The sequence below is a fragment of the Leptinotarsa decemlineata genome, unplaced genomic scaffold (assembly GCF_025532065.1).
Source record: "Leptinotarsa decemlineata unplaced genomic scaffold, Ldec_3_MD MMD2_P_RNA_scaffold_6, whole genome shotgun sequence".
Taxonomy (NCBI): domain Eukaryota; kingdom Metazoa; phylum Arthropoda; class Insecta; order Coleoptera; family Chrysomelidae; genus Leptinotarsa; species Leptinotarsa decemlineata.
Genome location: NW_027412533.1, coordinates 13092718 through 13115135, shown reverse-complemented (window position 1 = coordinate 13115135; position 22418 = coordinate 13092718). Strand labels below are relative to the sequence as shown.

The window sequence follows — 22418 nt, the reverse complement described above, 5'->3', positions numbered from 1 at the left end:
TAATAGATAGGTTGAACGGTTTTTTTTACCTGGTTGTCTGTCGTATTTGGACTATTGTTTCCCACTTCATTATTTTTTTGTTGTTTTGCTATCCTGGCTTGCTCTTCGTCATATTCATCATCCATCAAAGTATTATCATTATCACCATCACCATCCTGATTTTCCGTAGTAATAGGGGGGTTGACCCCCCCAGGATCTAACATTTTCAGGAACCCTTGCTACTCCCAATATATAATAGTACTCACCAAAAACAAAAGGAAATGAAAGGTTTAATTTCAAACAAAGGAAAAGTTGGTTAGATTTCGCTAGGAAAAAACACCCGGTTTTGAAACACGTCTATACAGAACAAAGTTTGACAACCAAATCCCAAAAATTTTTTTATTCAACAACTGTATATGAGTTTGGTTCGAGAAGAAGGATATAAGTGTTTTGAAACAGAAAGGCTATGAAACTTTTGTTAATATCAGGTATTTGGCGCCGATATAGAAATATTTTCTCCAGGTTGAGGAAAACGTTATTGCTATTAATATTTTTTTTATTTATTTAGTGCATGGTTGGAGATTTTATATAAGCGGAAGGTGGTTGGTACACCACGTATTCAATTAATAAAATTTCTAAAGAACCAATTACAATGATTGTTCTTTAGAATCAATCAACAAAAAAATACATAATAAAGCAATTGTAGACATCATAAACGTCTTCATATTAGCCATATTAATAAAAAAGATGGCAGATCTAATTGTCCAATTTTACAATTCATTTGAATGCATACTGGTTAATTTCTTCTTTCACAGGTCTTGTGTTTAGGAACAGCCATTAAACCATTATCTGCCTTCTCCAGTTAAGTGTCCTAAATGAGTCCTCAATCTTTGATGAGTTGAAAAAGGTCGATTCGCTCTATAGATAGTGACAGGGAATGTGGACAATATTTTTAACATGGAATGCTAGTTGGTGAATATAAACGCAATACATTCACTAAGAACCTCTATTGCACAGAATAGTTTATTTCTTCATTATTTTTATATTTGATCCTTCACATATATATCTCCGATTGGAGTGTGTCCGAATTCAGAAATTGTTCGTACCAAATGGGCTTATCAATCTTCACCAAACTACCCATTGAACTGGCTTATATTCGGCAAAGTAAACCTATGGTCTGCAAATCTCCAATATATTTCATCGATAAAATCTTTTGAGAAAGAGAGTTGTAACTGCGATACAAAAATGTGTCTGTAGATCCTTTGAATTTAAATTTAATTTATGTGTTGTTTGGATGCTATGTAAAGAATTTTGACTTTCTCGTTTTTTGATGTGAATGAATCTTTGGCAGACTTGAGAATTTTACAAAACACAGAATACATATTTTTCATTTCTTCGACAGTTGCTACAATTACATCAATGTGGTCTACAGATGCTGATAAATCACATAACAGAGATTGAAGTGTTTTACACGAACTTCAATGTTCGAACTTATATTAGTTAATTTTTTTCTTCTCATTATGGGAGGAAGGTTCTTGTACCTGCTACTTCTATAGTTGAAATTCAGAAAAAATAAAAAATAATGAAAGGAATAAAAACAATATAAAAAATGAGAACACACAATAATTGTTCAATCCACCTTTCTACTTTATTACATACTATGACTAGCAGAAAAAAAACATAAGTATTATGCATGTAAGATAAATATATAAATAAAAATAATGAAAAATGAACAGCATCTATAGACTAAATAAAAAATATGTACCTAGTAAAGAATTATTACTTCAGCAATTCCAATTAATCATTAGTAGGTACAGCAATATAGTGCAATTGATTTTACATATTTACACAAACACAAAAAACATGTTACTAAAAATATGATTTACATAACTGTAATAGAAGTACACCCATAACTGATATCAGTAAGAAGTAAAATAAGGCAAGAAATACGAATTGTTCCAAGCTGCAAATACTGTTAGCTATACATTTCAGTTTCATATGGACTTCAACGTTCTTTGTTCATATTTGGGGTTATGAAAAGTTGTTTATTTCATGCAAGTAAAGGTTTATTTCATTATACTTATGCGAAAATAGCAACTGTTGAATAGATAGAGCATTCTTTTCTCTTGAAGTAATAATTCTGTGAATTTAATTTTAAAGTATGTATAAAGTATATGAAACTCAACGTACTTTTGGATCACACATATCACTTTCAATTATTTGCATATTATAACGTTATATACTTTCAAACTCGTTGCAAAAAAAACAATATTCAAGAAATTTTACTTCAATGATATGTGAAATTCTTTTAATTCACGAATCAAAGCAATATTGTGATGTTTATTTTAATAATGTTATACATATTTTCATAATTTTCTATTTTATTTTCATACAGATGGCTCTGAAGACTTTCATATATTCTGTGAAAAATTTTCCTAATCAAGTGTTTTCATAGTTGAACAAATTCAGTTTTGAACCTGAGAGAAACATCTTTGGTCGGGTAGCTTATACTATTACGATATTTATCCAATACTATCACATACTATGTCTAATATCTGTACTAATATTTTTCAAAACAAAGAGAATATTGCATGTCTATTTTGAGTAACGCATTTTTATTTATTGAGTAAAATTATTTCTATGAAATGTTCTGTAAAGAGACCACTTACATTTTTGTGTCCGTTGTTCAACTGTTTGAACACTTTTCAGTACAGTTCTGTCATCGATAGCTTCCAATGTTTTCGTTACTTTTTGTAGTGAGTGTTTCTATCAGCACATAATCATTCCTTATCAATTTATTCATTCAAATGATAAAACAGAAAAAAAATTGATCAGGAAGAGGAAGACCAGGAGGCCAATGAATAAGACCATGTCACAGAATTATCGCTTCTGAGCGCGAAAAAATGTTTCATACTTAAATGAATTCAAAAGTTCTGAAAGGCAAATTATCACATTTTACTCATTCCAATTGATTGTTTCACAACTCTCACAACTCTTATTTTCATCTAAAACAATATTATATGTTTTTGTAATTCAAACACCATTTGAAAAGCCCGATGAATTAGATTTATCATACAGAAATACACTAATCAATTCTGGTCACAAAAAAACGCCTTTCCGTAAAATTATTTTCAGTTATGTTTTGGTCGACAGCTTCAATCTCTTTGAAAAGTGGAATTTAAATATTTGTCATCCTTTAAAAAGTACATCTAAAATTTATTTTTCATTTCGAGAGGATCATATCAATTAGGATAAATTTAGTAATTGGTAAATTGAGAATATATTGGCATCAATGCATCGATTTGAGGGTGATAGGCTTTTTTATGACTATTAAAAAAAAGGTCGACTATATAAATGTTCCTTGTTTCAGAACGAACTCAAGTTTTGTCCTCTGAGTAGCCAATGATGCATTACTCAACACGTTCGAACCTATCTCAGTTGACCAGATACATTACTCAACATCTTCGAGACCAATCATACTTTATACTTGTTTGAATTATTTTCATTCGCAAGTTGTTCTCAAACATCATACTCAATACTGAACTGAGAGTGATTTCATTAAAAAACAAGAATAAAAACGTGAACATGAAAAGTTAAAAAGATTGAACCCTGCCAAAAATTTGTAATGTCGCCAAAAAATTCATATTTTTATGCCACACTAATTTCTGCAAAATTGAAAATTGAGTGATAATTAGCCTTGTAACTCAATGATAGACATGAATGATGGCTACTAATTACACTGACTGCAGTTTTTCATTTTTTTTAGTCACTCCATTTTCAAATTATTTGGAATTGAATGAAACGCTAGAATTTTTTCAAGTCATAGGAAAAGTATAGTATTCTACTCCTGAGAAATAGTCATCACTAGCTCAAATGATTTACGATACCCACCTTGAGCGTAGTAAATAATTTTGAATAATATTCTATTGCACCCTTCGGTTTACATTTGATCATCTCATTCTATTTGACCCTTCCAAAAACTAGTTACATACTTCATCCTGAAATTTGACGAAATAACTACTTAACAAAAAAAGAGCAGATTGAAAATCAAATCGTTCATGTGACATTAATTCGTGAAGCTTTCTCTACACTAGATGTAAAGTTATCTCAATGAAATTGCTTGCAGTCCGAAGTACGTGTTCAGAAACTCGAGCAAAGGACCGTTGAAAGCTTGGTACAGCAGTGCTCTAACTCTAGGCGTGTGAACCAATGATCGTGTGTGCAATTCACGCTGACTGCAGTTTCAATTTTGTTTAAACCACGTAATTTTTCACAATTGAATGAAATAACAAAAGTAGAAAATAATTTCAAATGCTTTTTCAGACTGCTTCTTTATAAGATTTCAAAAAATAACTGTCACAGAAAAAGTATTGTATTCAACACGGGAGAAATGGTCAGTACCAGCTCGAATGATTTTGTTCACAAACTTGTTGAATAATTTATCATTATTGTAGCGAGAATTTTTTCAATATCTTCGCTAAATAGACATTGCTGACTTTTATATTCAATAGGCAACTGGGTGAATTTTGAAAATGTTGGATAAATTTCGTTTCACGACCTTGACTTGTGAGAAACTTAACTTTTCCTTCGTGGTGATAAATAAACATTTATGAAAATCAACTCAATTCAAAGCAAAAGCCAAGCCTTATCGCTTGTTCAATTTTATCCACAGCGTTAAATATGTAGCAGCGTGCATTACACACCACATCAATACAATCAATGAGAAATTGGAAACCAAATCGATGTCAACAATATCCATTTCAACAAGAAACTTCATAGGTTCCTCATAGTGGCAATATTCGCTGGTATCCGCACAGGGAAGTTTCTGTCTGTTGAGGCCGTACACGGAGAAAACGACGCTCTGAAAGGCTGCCCTATAGTAGCTGAGAGTGAATATCCATTTGAAGTGTACAGGGGTGTCCAATTCTCGAATGCAGAAGCCAAACACTGACAGGAAGCATGCCAAAACCGGGGCAACGAATACTGCTGCCTGAAATCAATGAAGACATCATTTATTTGCCTACGGTATAATGATGGAATTTGAATATGAGGGATTTCATCCAAAACAATTAATCGACACCAATTACCGAAAAACGAATCACCGGAAATCAAATTCACCAAACCAGTAAATTCATCCTAACAACTGGATTGAAATAAATATATCAAGATAGCATTTATCTTAATACTTGTGTGTAACACATTGTGTTACACACAAGTATTATCAAAAGATGGAATGATATAAATAAAAAAAAAGTTTATTGAAATAATTGATTTCATCTTCAACTCAAGTTATTTCTCTTTCGAAGGTGAATACTATAAAAAAATTCTTGGTACACCAATGGGAGCTACTATTTCTCCAATTATAGCTCAATACGTAATGGATGATCTTTTTGAAAACATACTTCCTAAACTGAGTTTTGAAATTCTTCTTTTAAAGAAATACGTTGATGATGTCATTTGTGCAATACCTTATGACAAATCTCATTAAATTCTTGATGTTCTATCGAATTAGAAAATAATCAGACCCTTCCTTTTCTTGATACAAAAGTTATCCGTAAAACTGATAATTCTTTGATCACTGATTGGTATGTGAAACCTACTAATTCAGGAAGATATATCAATTACTACTCTTTTCATAAGAAATCAGTTAAAATCAATTTAATACTCTGTTTGAAAAAAAGAATAGAAAAATTAGTACACCCTTCCCTCAAGCAAAAAAATCTCAAACTTATTAGAGACATATCGATCGAAAATTCCTATCCCAGAAAACTTCTCAATAAAATAATTTTCAATACTGGCAGTAATACAAATGCCAATGTAATCAGCAGAAATGTATGTAATAATAATAGTTCACCTATCAATTTTTCTTACAAATCTATACCTAATCTTGGAAATGTATCTTCAAATATCATAAAACTTTTTCATAATGAACAAAATATCAAAATATGCCAAAATAATATTAAAACTATAAAGAATTTGAATACCAAATTAAAAAATAAAACGGATGCTACCAACATCTAGGAACAACATCTAGAATTCTTGAAGATAGAATAATTTCACATAAAAGTGATATAAAGCTTAATAAGAAATCATGTGCATTAGCGCAACATTCTATACAAACAGGACATAAACCAAATTACTCTAATATCACAGTTTTACATACAGAAAAAAATATTTCCAAACGCCTTTTTCTTGAAATGTTTGAAATTAATAAGTCTTCTAATTGTATGAATAAGAGAACTGACATTGATAATCTCAGCAGTATATACAGTAACTTGCTGGAACTATACCAAAACTCATATTGACAATAATGAAAATTGTATCAATCAACTTTCCCTTTAGAGTCAAAGATTATCAAATCATCATGCCCATTGAAAAATGACATTTATGTGAAGGTATGACAATTGTCAAACCAAAAAACTCCATTAATGTTTAACTTTTTTCGTCGATTTATATGTTCAATTAATTGTTTTTTTACTCATTTTTACTGTAAGTATGATTTGTAATTTTATTCATTGGCAAAAAATGAACACCCGGAAAAACAACACATCATATTCTACCATCCGTGAAAACCTACATTGTATATATATATATATATATATATATATATATATATATATATATATATATATATATATATATATATATATATATATAAGTAAAGGTAGAAATTTAATTTTAGAATATTTTCTTATACAAATGTTACATTTCCTTTATATCAAAAGTACAATTATCAAATGTGCATTGCATGAATGATATGTTCCTTGAACTATTCGGTATAACAGTCGAAATTTTTTGTGTTGAAATTATATTTTTTTCTGCCATGGACACAACTGCCATTGATGTACCTGGTCGCAAATCGGGTGTGGGTGTTATTTCAGCACTGCCAAACGTTCTAAATTGCTAGCTATTTCTGTTCTGTGTGCTACCGATTCATCAACATACCCTTCAGCGACCGTTGATGACTTCCAACCGTCATGTTTATTTAGTGTCATCAAGTCTTCCCCAGACGATCTTCGAAATGAATGACCTGTATATGAATTGGCATTTTCAAGTTGAAGAAAATTAGCCACTGCTACAGGTACCTTATAAAACTGATTGCTACCCACAACCTGATTGATACATTTTTCATTGCAATATGCATAAAACAGGATGCAATCCTATGCTGCTGCTGAACGATGGGCTATGTACATTCGGTAAAATTTAATATATTCTTCAGTAACTACAAATTTCCTGTTTACATCATTCTTTGCTTGAGTTTCACAACCAATAACTTTCCCGAATCTTCAATATCATCTTATGTTACCTGGCTGATTTCACAAATTCGACAAGCTCCTGCAATCCCAAATACAACAACAACCTTGGCCATTAAATAAACTTCATCGGGAGCATTATTTAAAAAGTCACTAATATGTGTACTTGTAAATATCGCAGCTTTCTTGGGCGTGTAACCTTTCCCATTTTGTTTCAGAAATGTAATTAGTTTGGAATATTTCGAAATGTCTATATTATTATTGGATTGTAACATACTTTTAATCATTGAATAATTCGACCACACTGTTGATGGCTTTTGTTGTTGTGCCAGTTCCGAAAAATTAGCCAATAACACCGTCTCCGAGAAAGAACTGCATGTCTTTATCATCTTCCATTTCATGAATCTTCAATACGCGGTTTCATAAATTTTCCGCGATTTAGCTGGCAATAATTTTTGTGACGCTACTTTCGCTGCTCCTACTAACTCCGGTGGAGTCAGAGAAAACTCGGAATTAGACATTTTTCAAAATAACTACTGACCACTATTACCAGGTGTTCTGATGCGCTTTCGTTGATCGAAATGGGGCTTCTGTGGGGATATAATCGAGATGTTCCATAGGGTAAAAATTCGCAAGGATAGATGTGCACAGCGGTTTCTTTGGCGGAATAACGAGCAACATAGGCAGGTAGATGAATACGAGTTACAGGTGATGATGTTCGGTGCTTCTTGTTCTCCATGTTCCGCACAATATGTTGGAAATTTAAATGCCAAGCTATCGAAATATCCTGAATTGATTAAAGATGTCGAGAGAAATTTCTATGTTGATGACTACCTGGATTGTTGTGATACAGAGCAAGAAGCACTCTCAAAAATCGAAAGAATCATTAAACTTCATAAAAATGGTGGTTTCGATATAGTTAATTTAAATTTATTGTAAATTAATTTAAAGTCGTTTATCATAAGTTTACCAAAGAAATAACTAACGGCACGGTGATTCCTACAAAACGCCAAGTTTTGCAGTTGGTTATGTCGATTTTTGATCCCTTAGGCTTTCTCACATTCTTGTCTATCAAGGAAAAAATCATTCTACAGGCAATCTGGGGAAGTGGCATCGGATGGGACGATAAGATTCCAACAACAATCTTCCATAGATGGTTAGAATGGTTGAAGAGTTTAGAATCAATCTCTTCACTAAGGATTCCTCGATGCTACCCCCTCTCTCTACTGCTAAGGCAACAGAAATCCACATATTCTGTGATTCGAGCGAGAAAGCATTGGCGGCGGTTGCCTACCTGAGAGTAATTTTCGAAACGCACGTTGAGTTATTTTTCGTTTCAGTAAAGGCCAGAGTGAGTCCCCTGAAGCCTATTTCAATTCCAAGGCTAGAGTTAGAAGCTGCAGTGATGGGTAGCCGATTGTTGTGCACAATATTGAAAGAAATTGATTTTCCTGTTAATAGTTCTTTTTTGTGGACAGATTCCAAAACAGTTCTGTGTTGGATCAAAGGTGAGACGGAATTATAAACAATTTGCCGTACATAGAATCGGTGAAATACAAGATTTAACAGTTGCAGCTCAATGGACATATGTCCCTGGCAAATTAAACGTTGCTAACGAAGCAACAAGAATAAATCCATCGTATATTGACGCAAATTATAAATAATAGTTGTTGGTTTCGAGGTCCTCATTTTTTGTGGAACTTGAATGATTCACCACCAGACTTCGATTTTTTAAATTATCATCTCGCCGATGAAAATTAGAGAAAATCTGCCGAACATTTTGTTGGTTTCATTGTTCCATTTTCTGACTACCTGCCCGAAGTACACCGGTTTTCCAAATGGCGAAGACTTGTGAGAAGTGCAGCATGGGTATTAGGTTTACAGACTTCTTCTAGGAAAACATCGTGGGAAAACCGGTATTTCTTCTGGAGAATTAACTATCGAAGAAATAGATGATGCAAAGAGATTGTGTCTCAAAAGAAGCCAAGAGGAGAGTTTTGGCAAGGAAATTGAATTACTCAAAGCAAAGGATCAACTTGACAGAAAAAGCTCGCTTTTTAATCTTTCAGCGTTCATTGATGATGATGAACTTCTTAAAACGCAAACTAGAATCAGCCAGCCTCTTTGTTCAGGTGAACCCGTAAAGAAACCTGTGATTTTAGATCCCAAAAATGCTACTGTTGATCTGATATTGCAGCATTTCCATGAAAAGAATCACCATCAGGGAAAAAATGGTTTTGAATGATATACGTCAGAAATATTGGCTAATTAAAGGAAGACCAGCTGTAAAAAATATTTTTTAAAGGTGCCGTTACTGTAAATTGAAAAAATCGAAATTTGCCATTGATGCGCCTCACATCAGACTTAAAACCATTTACTTACACTGGTATTGATTATTTCGGGAGTTCTTTCCACTTGTATGACAATTCGTGCAATTCATTTGGAAATCGCACACTCCCTCACTGCTGATGGTACAATAATGGCCATAATGATATCACGCCGGGGTCCAATCAGAAACCTTTATTCAGATAATGGCACAAATTTTAAGGGAGCGAATGAAGAATTTTTGATATTGTACCGTGAACTCGATCACAAGGAGCTAACTCTAAGAATGACAGAGATGGAGATAGAACGGCACTTCGTTCCACCTGGTAGTCCACTATGGGTGGATGCTGGGAAAGGTTAATAGGCTCTGTCAAAAAAATGTTGTGGGTTATTTTGGAGGAAGAATCTCCTAAGGATGAAATTTTATCAACATTGTTCGCCATTATTTCTTCATGCAGATTTTAGTAGAGCTAGCTTACCAGTTAGATTTCCATCAATAAATAAAAGTTCAATAATAGTATTCTCAACAATACCAGCCCAAACGTTCCCTTTCTCTGGATACTGTGTATGAACTTCCCTAAAAAGTCGCAAATTTTCATCGTTCCAGGGGCAACAATTTTGTCTGTTAACATGGCCATTGAGAAAAAATGTACACTTATCAGTAAAACAAAGTAGAAGAGCTAGAAGAGTTCGGAGTTTAGATTTCTTTCAGTTTTCCCACTATTGCCCGACCGTGCTTCCTCCCCTTCTCGACCGGAGAGACAAAATTTATAACAAAATGTATGATTTATAACAAAAATATCACTGTGGGTAATTATTTCTTCGAACTGAAAATAAAACTCAGTTCTTGAGAAAAATAACGTTTAACTTGTACCAGTCACCAATCGCAAGTTGACGTACCATCAGACGACACAAACTGACAAAATAATATTCTCTAGTTCATCTCCCGATGACTCCAACTTGGTAGGTGAAACGCGCACGTCAATAATTTTTTCGTCGAAATAGTAGACGTTATAATGTTTCCTGAAGGTTTTTCTGGAGGCTTTCTCTCTGACCTCTATTCCATTTCCTGATAATGCCAACTTTGATTACGCGTCAATAAAAGTATGATTTCTATTGTATACTTGTTTCGGATATAATTGTTTTTTAGTGTATTTTTTTGTAAGCTTGTCGACATTTCTTTCTTTTTTAGATGTAATGTAATGGTGGTGTTGTAATGTTTCTTTCTTCAACTTTTCACCTAAGGTTCAATACATCACACGTAACGATTCGACTATTATTAAGGAAAGAACGACTTCGAACTTTTCTTCGAATGCTCACATCTACATTTTCTACCACGCAGCCACCTCCCACAACCTTCGCGCCGGCACTCTTAACTTTTTCTTATAAACTGATTCACCACGCCGCGCCGCCTGTTTTTTCTCTCCCTTCCATATGGCCGCCATCTCACTCAGGCACATATGTCGGGACGTTCGGCTCTCACTTTTACACATATCTTTTGACATTTTCTTTCATACATCTAACGACATTTCTCTTTATTCAACACCCCTCATGCACATTCTCAACGCACGTAACATTTTTTACTACCCCCAAATGACAAATGGCAGATGACAAGTAGGCCCCATTGGCATCTCCGGTTTCATGTGCTGCAGGTTACTAACCGACAATGTATAACGAAGATATGACTCAGTGCCTTTTTGGCATGTTGCCATCTGAAAAGTTTGAAGTCCACACCAGATAAAAATATTTCGATACAAAAAAATATTCATATTCGAGATTTTCAATATTATCTCGTTTGTGAATTATTATTAACGAAGATACGACTGAGTGACCTTTTGGCATGCCTCCATATTCGTTTTTCCTTTGTCAATGAATTCTGCATTCCGTCCCCTTCCATTTGATGTGTTGCACGTGGCGATCCGGCTATTATTAACGAAGATACGGTTCAGGGTCCTTCTGGCACGTCATCATCTTCATTTTTTTCTATGTCAACTCTGCATTTATTTTCCTTTCATTTGATGTCCGTTATATAATACGACTTCAGTTTCTTCGATTTCAATTCATTGAAATAATATCACAAAGTGTTTTTGATACCTAAACATATTCACAGTTATCAGCAGATTTCTCACGAGCTGATACTAAGAATGTAGTATTTTTGAAAATGTAGCTGAACGACCTTTGAAATGAGGTATCATTCAACTCTCTTTTCCGTTCAAAATTTTAGGGGTTGCGCCCGCCCGGCGTCATTTAGCCTGAAATCACATATTAATCCCCAGTAATGTTGAAAAATTGATCTGCATTTTACATACTGTCGAGGAATGTCATTTATTCATTTTAATTGAAAAAATGGTACTTTTTATTTGACTTGTCCAGCATTATTTGCTTTTTTATGGATTAAATGGATATCTATCTTCTCTCTCGTTTACTAAAATATATATTTTTAGACACTAGGTGAAATTAACAATGAATGAATTCACTTACTTTGACTGGTGTTGTTGACCCTATGAAATATCCCATGGACTGAGCACATAGAGAACATGCTGTAACGAATAGTACAAACAAAAATATCCTGAAGTCCAAAGGTTGATCAGTTAGCCAGTAAGAAATTGCAATGTAGGTCCATGTACAAATCACCTGAAAGGGACAATAACGGTATTTGATTGGAGCATTCAGTTAAGTTATACAGTTTTGGATAGTCTTGAAATTGATTATTTTCCATTGTTGAAATATCATGAGAGATTACATGTTAGAAAAAGTACAGGTAGTAGGAGAGATGAAATGAACTAAGCTAAACTATTCATGATAATTACAAATTTTTTAACAAAAACTTTATTTACAATACGCTTTTCAATTCATAGTACTTTCCTTAGTTGGACTGGTCTTGAATAGTGTTTTTAATTTTCATCAAGTAACAGGTCTGTGTATTCAAAAATATAATGTTAAATATGGTAGATATTGAAAATACATGAATTCAAAAAATAATACGAATATTGGTAGTATCCACAATAGGTTTGGGGAGGTTAGGTTAGGTCCAAAGTGAGTTGATCTATTCGACTCTCCACCGCAACCCGCAAGGGTTTATTGTGGCTCACACCTATTCTCACTCGGCCAAACAAACCCAGCTTCATAACGAAGCTGATTAGTTTATACGGTGAGTGGTATTTTAGGTCAGATGGTAAGAGTACGGCTCTGTCGAACTCTAAATACCTGATTCGGTCCCTAGCGGGGCAGGCACTAAGCATATGCTATGTTAATGAGGTAGTCGGATAGTCGAATTGCAAGATTCCCACCTTGATACCCACGACAACTTTCCCATATGAGGGTTTTTGCACGTCAGTTACACCTGACGATGCCTTAGATTCAGCCGTGCTGGGCTATTTCGCCTCTGGTTTTGATGAAACCTCACTTGAGCGCAAACGTTTGCTAACCTGCTCATGGGGGGTTAGTTCCCTAACCTGAGACAGATTCTGCGTACACCGCAGATCTCGCTCCTGAACTAAATTTACAGGGAGGTCAGTTGGAGTCGTAAGCTCGACATCCATCTCCTCTATAGACTTAGCGTCAGAAAGACGCTACTTTCCTTAGTTGGACTGGTCTTGAATAATGTTTTTGATTTTCATCAAGTAACGGGTCTGTGTATTCAAAAATATAATGTTAAATAGTATAAATGTTTCATGATAGATATTGAAAATACATAAATTCAAAAAATAATACGAATATTGGTAGTATCCACAATAGGTTTGGGGAGAGTATTTGCTCATTTTGTTGAGATTACTTGATTTCAGGGATTCATGATTTGCCTCTATCGCATGGTATCAGGTGGATGAATTCATTGGGTTTACTGTTGACCTTTGGTGGTTTTGTCTGTTGAACTATTAGATTCAGATCCAATTCTTCTGGTTCTCGTCTATAGTCTTCTCCCTGAGAGCGACTCGTTTGGCAAAAGTTTGTTGTGGCACGGATTGAAGAGAAGATCTATCACCATCTAAACAATTAATTTTTCACCAGATGGATGATAATAGTGGTTCTCAATGAATATATGTTTTCCAGTTGTATCTCCTCACTTTCACGCCTGGAAATGCCAATTCATTTTGGAATTCCTACTCCATTGTTAATTTTATGGAAAATCACATCCTGTTGAGGTGTACCAACAAGGGCGTCTATTTTGTATCTCCATGATAAAATGAAACATATTGTCTATTATATAGTCCAACATGCCATGTGCCTATAGAATTATTTGGAAAAGAAGGGATGGTAGTACTATTTAATTATCGGAATCTGCAGAAAACATTTTTATTTTTTCCATCGTTTTACGAAATACCACAATGAGCATACCATTTTTCTGGAGTCTGGATATATGTGATTTTTGGTAAGGGGCTATATTATCCTAGTTTCAAGTTATGAAATAACTATCACCAGCTACCTTGGCATATTTTCAATTTGAAATCGGTGTTAGTTGCTAAAAAACATTAAATACGACCACATTTCACGAAACTAGAATGAAAGTTGGTCTTTCTAATTTGTTGGTCAGTACGATGTAGATAATACCCAGTTGAGAGGAAAGTGAGATTGAGAAACAAATGTAGTTAGCTGGTTCATTCGAGGACGAACTTAAACTATAGTTGAAATAAGAGTTGCCAAAATATTTTTAAAGGAGTCCTTCGACGAGAGTGCTTTGTTCACTCAGTCAATCGGATGATGTGTGAGTCGTTGGTTCGAGCCGCAGGCTTAACGCTCGATTTTCACTTGCTTGTTAAAAATTACACGTTAAAAGGTAAGCCCTCGTTAGTCCTTAGCTCTCACAAGTTCGACTTCTGAGGATTGTCGTTTGTAGGGGTGCGATAGCTGGTTAACAGAAAAACATATTTCAGACATATCTTTTTAGTAATAAATGAACATAGTTATTAGTTTTGACAAGTATATTTGATTGATTACACAAACTGCAGGTATTAAACGACCCAAAAGCTCATAAAATATCTTGCTTTTGACCCTTTTGGGTGGATCTGGGTGGTCCTGATAAAGTATTATACATCCGCCTATACCAGCTGCGGCAAATCATAACGAAATCACAAAATTTTGTTCGAGCATTCTGTAATCGTTTGGCATTTATAATGAGCATTCATTTCTTTTTACCATTAGAAAAATTAGTCCACCAAAATATATGTTCAGTAATATCATTGTTCAAATTGAGGCATAACGTCTCATAAATTCCATATGGATTTAATTGAAAGGAGCAGATTGAAAACTATGTGAAACTTTGTACCTCAAAACTAATATATGTATTTTATGGGTAATGAGACATTCCTTCAATAATTAGTTGAATTATAGCAAAAAAAAAACAACCACTTAATAGAATTTACATTACCACTCAATGTAACTGGATTCAAAATATCCATACAGTGAACTAATTATATATAAAAAATCCATTAAAAAACATTGCATCAATACTATCAATTACTGCTTTGATCAAACTTATTAATTGTCAATAAAAATAAAAAAAAACATTCTAATCTATTTCCATCTAATTTTCATTTGAAAAAAATGTATTTACTTTGCAAGTTTATACAGAAAAATGTGTGTTTACCACAAAATAAAAGGAGAATCGTAAAAATACAATAAATATACCCAAACAAAATTTTTACTTACTTGGAAAGGTATTTCAATCAATATCACAGACAACAGGTAGGGAGTCAATTTGTACCATCGGTTAAAATGCTCCCTGGTTAAAATCTTCATTTCTAACGGAACTGAAACAATACAAAATTCAATAAAAAGTTAGACTGGAACCTCCGCCGTAGCACAAATCCAAATACAAGTGCTTTTCTCAATCACCAGAAATCAATCAACAAACACTTTTTCCATTTACCAGAAATGCTACAAAGTTGGCGACTTCAGGAGATGTTAGTGAGATGATTTTTCCGAAATGTTCAACATGAACATTATCACGCTGTATTTAGATGTATTTAGAAAAGAAACAAGCACGTACAGGTATATTCCTGACAGTTCACATCACTGTGGATAGCATAGTGCGCATCGTCTTTTGACTTTTCCTCTTACACATGAGAGGTTCGCAAAAGAAAAACGTATAATACAGGAAATGACAGTCACTAATGGTTTCTCGAGAGATATTTTGTGGATGATATAATAAGGAAAAAAGTTTAGGTTAAGAATGAACGGAATCTCGACTTTCAAAAACGACATACCTCCGCATGAAGAACTTTGGAAAGATTTTCAAGGAACTAGGCATAAAGGTCTGTCTGTTCTGTCTGTTTTTCCGTTAATCAGCTGTCGCCCCCATACGAACGACAACATTCAGAAGTTGAGAAACTTGTGCGAGCTAAGGACTAACGAGGTCTTACCTTTTAACGTGTGATTCCTAACACGGTTGCAGATAAATTCTCCCGAGAAAAATATCTGGTCGAGGCGGAAATCGAACCCACGGCCTTCCGATCGTGAGTCGGGCGCACTACCACCGGTGGTTTTTAAAACAAGTCATACACTTCAGAGCCTTTTAGGAAATCCAAAAGACAAAGTTGAGAATTCGGAAAAGTGTGGCATTTACGAAATTAAATGTAAGGACTGCGATGCAAAATATTAAGGACAGACAAAAAAATCTATTTAACAACAGGCATCTAGATGTCTATGTGAGTGTAGATATAAGTAAACATAATAATATTATGAATAATGATGGCGGACCAATACCTAATACTATACTATACAGTTTGTTGAAATTTTTCAATTATTAGATTTACCTGACTATTACATAAGGACACATTGTGAAATTAATTTAAGATACTTAAGACGTAGGTACCTAGAAGAGTATCTATGGGTATCTAAGGGTAACTTTGTAAGTCTGTTTGGTTTGGTCTTCATCTTGAAGATGATCACTTGGTGATCGAAACATGTGTCAACGTGTTAAAATAACGGTTTAGTGTTGGGAAAAAACTCCAGTAATATTCATTGTCATTCTCAAATCAAATACGCACAATTGAAGTTTATTAATTAAAATCAAACTATTCAATGGAACTTAAGAGTTTTTTTATTGACTGATTGAGGTAATATAATGATAGTAGAATTATATGATTATAATAACAATGATAATATTTATTCATTTATGTTGCATACAAAATAGAATTAACATCTTAAAGGTAATGATGAATGAATTGTAAATCCACTGAGGGTTTAACCCTGTGTGTGGTTAAATTAACAAATACGAAAAATAAAAAAATGTTACATATAACACAATCACAATTACTCACATGAAACAAGGTGTTGTGATAGTAAAAAGAATATTAATGTCATACATTCCCGTACTAATAGACAAAATCAAAGGTTACAAAATAGTCAAGAAACAAACAAACAAACAAACACATACAGACAGCTCACAGAAGTTCATACTTGTTTGTGGGGATAAAAAACATCAAAGTTTTACACATAGGTATTGATAAACTGAGGAAATACAAATATTGACTAAATTTATAATATGAAATAGAATAATACACATATATAAAGTACATGGCAGAGAAGGCCAAATTCATATTTCAGTACTGTGAGATTGAAGTATAATGACTTACAACTGTTTCTTTTTTTTGTATCATGTTATTGAATTAAATTAAATTAAGAACACTCTCTCTATGTGAGTTCTTTATAGATCTGACTATCTTACTTTTGAATTGGTTAATATTGCGGATCTATTCAATATTCGAAGGTAAGTTTTGGACCCAAATACTGATGACATTTCTGGCCCACCGATTTATGCACCGAGGATATTGGAACTGCTTGCGATGCCTGGTACTATAGTCATGGGTAGGTGTCACTAACTGATTTTTGTGTTTATGATGTCTTATGTCTTATATTACAGTTTTTGTAATACAATTGTCTTACATCTAGTAATCCCAATGATGATCAAAATGATGATGATTGAAAATTGGAAGATATACCCATATGTATCTTCAACATATCCAACTCATCTTCGATTACTTCTCCACTGAGACCATTGACTCTTAGAAGATCCCTCAAGTATTCGAACGGTGATAAAAATCCTATTTCAAAAACTTCATTGTTTGCCTTTTTAAGAATCACATTGTTGAAATTGTGTAACGGAAAGTGAGAGTGTATCCTGTTTGATATATTAGTAAATAGGTCCCATTATTCGAGTTTTCTTTATCTCCTGAAGTAGCCAACTTGATTGGTCAAACACGCATCGAGAAAAGTATTGTAGTTCTGATGTTTTCAAAAAGTGCTTATTGTGGACTAGTTCTCTTGATGAAATGGTTCCAACACGGCTACCTACTGAAAAAACATAACTTTCGAAAAGGAGAAAATGGTTATATCCTCATATTTCAATTCCATAGATGATGATACAAGTGTGATCATTTTTTTATATCTGACTCATTCGGGTGATTCATGTGGGATTTATTTTATGGTCAATAACTGTATCAACTAATTATACTTCAATTGTTTTAATTACTGAAATTAGTATTTGTTTGACCACTGTCATGAATAATTTATTCGGAATAGAATAATTAGCGGCTTGATGAGTATTTTTATGTTGTGCACTGTTTTATGATGTATTATATCAATGTTGTTGAGTTTGACATTGACACGCTTCAACAATTATTATAGTAGATGTGAAATGAGTTTCTATGTTTATTTTTCAAGATTAACTATTGTCATGAAAAATCATGGAAGGAAGGCTAGATAACAAATAAAATTAATATACAACCTGTTTAGTGGAAGTGAAATTGTTATAACTTTCACTTCCATTATACAAATCTCACCACAGGATATCTATCAAATAAGTCATTCGTGCTGTAAGACAAAATTATATTTTTTCTTTATATCTTCTGAATGTAATTTTTACAAACTGAAATCATTTTTCGGCAAAATACAAGCATACTGCTCTACTCAAGGTTAACGTCTTTCAAAAGAAGACTTCAAATTTTCATTCGAGGCGATCTTGACGAAAAAAAATTAGGTTCATTGACAAAAAAGGTCTGTTTTCCAAAACGGTAACCCTTTATGGAGTATAAAATAACTATATGAATTATTTTTCCCATTATTTCATCGTGGTGGTAGCAAAAAATACTGACTTATCAACATTTTTCCCCAGTAACTCTTTCGGTGTGTACTTTGTGTACTTTTCAGTTTGATATGTATTTCGCATGAAAAGTCTCTCTACTGGTTTAGCAGATTGTGGTCCCATAATAACTATTTGGAAATCGAAAGGCAACATACATAAGAACGAAACAGGTGCGACCAAAATTTTGATTTGATAGAAGACATAAAATCAGGAAATTATTTGAAATCTAAATGTCCAAACGCATCACGTTCATGCTGGTCTTCAAATGAAACATTCACTAACAACTTCACTGCCTGTCGTTGTTTTTACTGCAAATAGATAGCATTGTACAGTCAGAAGTTGTTCAATACATTCATTGGCAAATAATATTCTGATTTATTTTTTTCATTCGACTTGAAACAAAATGTGTAAATTGATAATTTCATCATTATTCAAATTTGCAAATTGCATATTTGAAACTTTCTGTATTGAGTTGTACTCAGGAGTCAGACAACAAATATAATATCAAGAACATTTAAACAAGTGGACACATAGGTTACTGTTCAATAGCATAATACTTTCATTTTTCAAATACTATGGAACTATCTTCTCTGACTACAAAAGTTACAGAACAGAAGTAGGTATGCGCAAATTTTTAACATGTTATCAACATAGGAATATTCATTCATCAAATATAAGTTGTGCTGAATCGCATTAGTGGTCATATTCAAAATTTCTTCATGTTTAGCACCTTCACATAGGTGCTAGAATTAGGTTTCCCAACAGTTTCACCAACATGACAAAAGAAAGAAAAATAACTTTCATATGATGCAGATGTTGAAAAATTGCGCGCTAAATTCGATATTTTTTGGGACTGACAAATTTAATAAATTACCTCAATATATTCAAGATACAACAAAGCTTCATACAGTGTGTCCGCAAAGTATGGAATAAATTTGATATTTCCAAACCCAAAGGTCGTTTTACAAAAACCTGAAACACGTCGATTTTTAATTTTAATATTCTACATTTTACAACAAAATTTCATTATACATGGTGATCCATATTAATGTGATGACGCCATCGGTATTTTTTTTAAATGCAACATCCTATATTTGGTATCAGTTTTAGATAATCCGTAACGAATTGATTCCGAAAAGGTATGATACTTGGGGTGTAACGGACAAAATTTGAAAGATATGCGCTTAGAAAAGAAATTTTATTGATATCTAATAAAAGTAGAAATGAATTATTTTATATTTTTTCTAATGATTAATTCAACAAATGCTTTCCATTAAAACAAAGAAAACAAGATATGCCCACTCCAGTAAAATTTTTCAATGATAAATCAATACACAAGCGGGATACATTGTCGGCATTGAAAACCATCAGTGCCTCATCTACGAACCCACAGCATATAGAAATTTTTAAGTAGATATCAGTAGATATTATTGCCGGCTGATCGTAACAGTAATCAGAATATTAACATCCACTGTGACTTGGCGGCGAAAGAATTCAGTTGTTACTACTCAAAAGTAGCTGCCTCTGATTTCTTGAAATCCAATCCCAAACTGAAGGAATAATGTTTTCTAAATACCGTATCACCAGAAGATATCATCATTGCTATAAATGAACTCAAAAATAGTAACTCTTGGGATATCTATGATTTGAACACCCAGATGATGAAACATGTGAGAGATATCTTGCAAAACCACTTGCATGTCTGGTAAACCTGTGCTTTAGTCAGGGTATATTCCCGAGTAATTTGAAATCGAGTGAGCTGATCTCGATTTTCAAGAAAGACAATGTAAATCAGTTTGTAAAATTGTGGAAACAGTAGTCAAAAATCACTATCCAAATACATTGAGAAATTCAACATACTTCATAATAATCAGTTTGGGCTTAGGAAGAATCGTTCCACAGTTCAAGCTACTGCCAAATTAATTTATGACATAATCGAGAGTCTTCAACACGGTAAGCACACGGCAGTAACCACGTGTGACGTAAGCAAGCCATGTGTTTCAGACAGTGTCCTTCTTGACAAACTCGAATATTATGGCATCAGGGGCGTAGCGAATGATTCTTTCAAAACCTACCTCTCTAACAGATCACAATCAGTCTTTTTGAAAGAAGCCTCTTCAGTAAGCTCAACAATAAAACACGGTGTACCACAGGAATCGGTATTAGGTCCACTATTGTTCACTATATACATGGGGCTAACTCAAGCCATGATGAGTTGAAATACCAAATGGAAATATCTAACACAAAAATTGAACAATGGCTGGTCTCCCAATCATTTCGAACATTATCAGAGCAAAACTCAATCCATCACATTTTCGACAAATTCCTAATTGAATGAGAATCTATTGTAAATTTTTTGGGCATCACATTGGATGAAATTTGAAATGGTCTTGCCAGATATACACAATCTCATATTTGAATATGTCTACTGTATGTATTTAGTCTCTCAATATGAATTGAAGGGGTTATATTTTTAGGAGTGATTAATTTTTGGGAAAGAAAGTTTTTGGTTTTCTACTACTCCATCTTGATACAAAAAAAGGGATGAGGGAATCTTCCAAAGAAAGGAAAAAAGTAATCAATTTGAAAATAAGTAACTCTATACATGGATGTGTAGATCATGCAAAGAAGTAACTTTCAGACACAAACTGAAAGAAAGTCCTCCTGAAACAGCTACTATTATATAATCATTGAATTACACGAAAGAAAAAAAATTCTTTCGAAACAAATACTTCTATATGAATACTGAATTATACAGAAGATACTTTTCTCTACTCAGTTTGTATTTCAAACAGTCGTTGTGGAATAAAAATCAGATATCATTCACATGAGTTTTACTTTGAATGAATGGTGATAAATTGCACTTACATGGAACACTGTCACCCTCACTGGTATACACCGATGTTTCGCCTTAAGACACTTGCCCCAAGGCTCTTCAGTAGCAAATTGGATAACATTATAGAAATTACACACAATTCATTCATGATTTACGATTTTTTAATGTCACGGAATAAGCTTGATATGCTTATGTCATAGATGACATCGTAATGACATTCATTCACCTATTTGATTTAATCCCAGCCAAGAGGAATCTTATATTTGAATTGAAGGGGTTATATTTTTAGGAGTGACTAATTTTTGGGAAAGAAAGTTTTTGGCTTGCCTTGGGGCAAGTGTCTTAAGGCGAAACATCGATGTATACCAGTGAGAGTGACAGTGTTCCATGTAAGTGCAATTTATTACCATTCATTCAAAGTAGAACTCATGTGAGTGATATCTGATTTTTATTCCACAACGAATGTTTGAAATAAAAACCGAGTAGAGAAAAGTATCTTCTGTATAATTCAGTGTTCATATAGAAGTATTTGTTTCGAAAGAATTTTTTTTCTTTCGTGTAATTCAATGTTTATATGAAAGTAGCTGTTTCAGGAATTTCTTTCAGTTTGTTTCTGAAAGTTACATCTTTGCATGATCTACACATCCATGTATAGAGTTACTTCCTTCCTTTCTTTGGAATACTCCCTCATCCTTCCTTTTTTTGTATCGAAATGGAGTAGTAGAAAGCCAAAAACTTTCTTTCCCAAAAATTAATCACTCCTAAAAATATAACCCCTTCAATTCAAATAAGATTCCTCTTGGCTGGGATCAAATCAAATAGGTGAATGAATGTCATTACGATGTCATCGATGACATAAGCAGATCAAACTTATTCCGTGACATTAAAAAATCGTAATTCATGAATGAATTGTGTGTAATTTCTATAATGTTATCCAATTTGG

General features: G+C 33.4%; 1 protein-coding gene across 1 annotated transcript in view; it reads right to left on the bottom strand.

Annotated features, from left to right (window-relative positions):
* Positions 1-1602: 1602 nt before the first annotated feature.
* The window catches only part of LOC111506756 (ATP-binding cassette sub-family G member 1), a 214936-nt gene continuing 194120 nt past the window's right edge, over positions 1603-22418 (bottom strand). The window contains exons 10-12 of the mRNA XM_074170013.1: positions 15204-15304; positions 12039-12191; positions 1603-4969 (exon numbers count right to left, since the gene is read on the bottom strand). Coding sequence (XP_074026114.1) covers positions 4625-4969; positions 12039-12191; positions 15204-15304 — 599 coding nt within the window. The 3' untranslated portion in view covers positions 1603-4624. The remainder of the gene's footprint in view (positions 4970-12038; positions 12192-15203; positions 15305-22418) is intronic.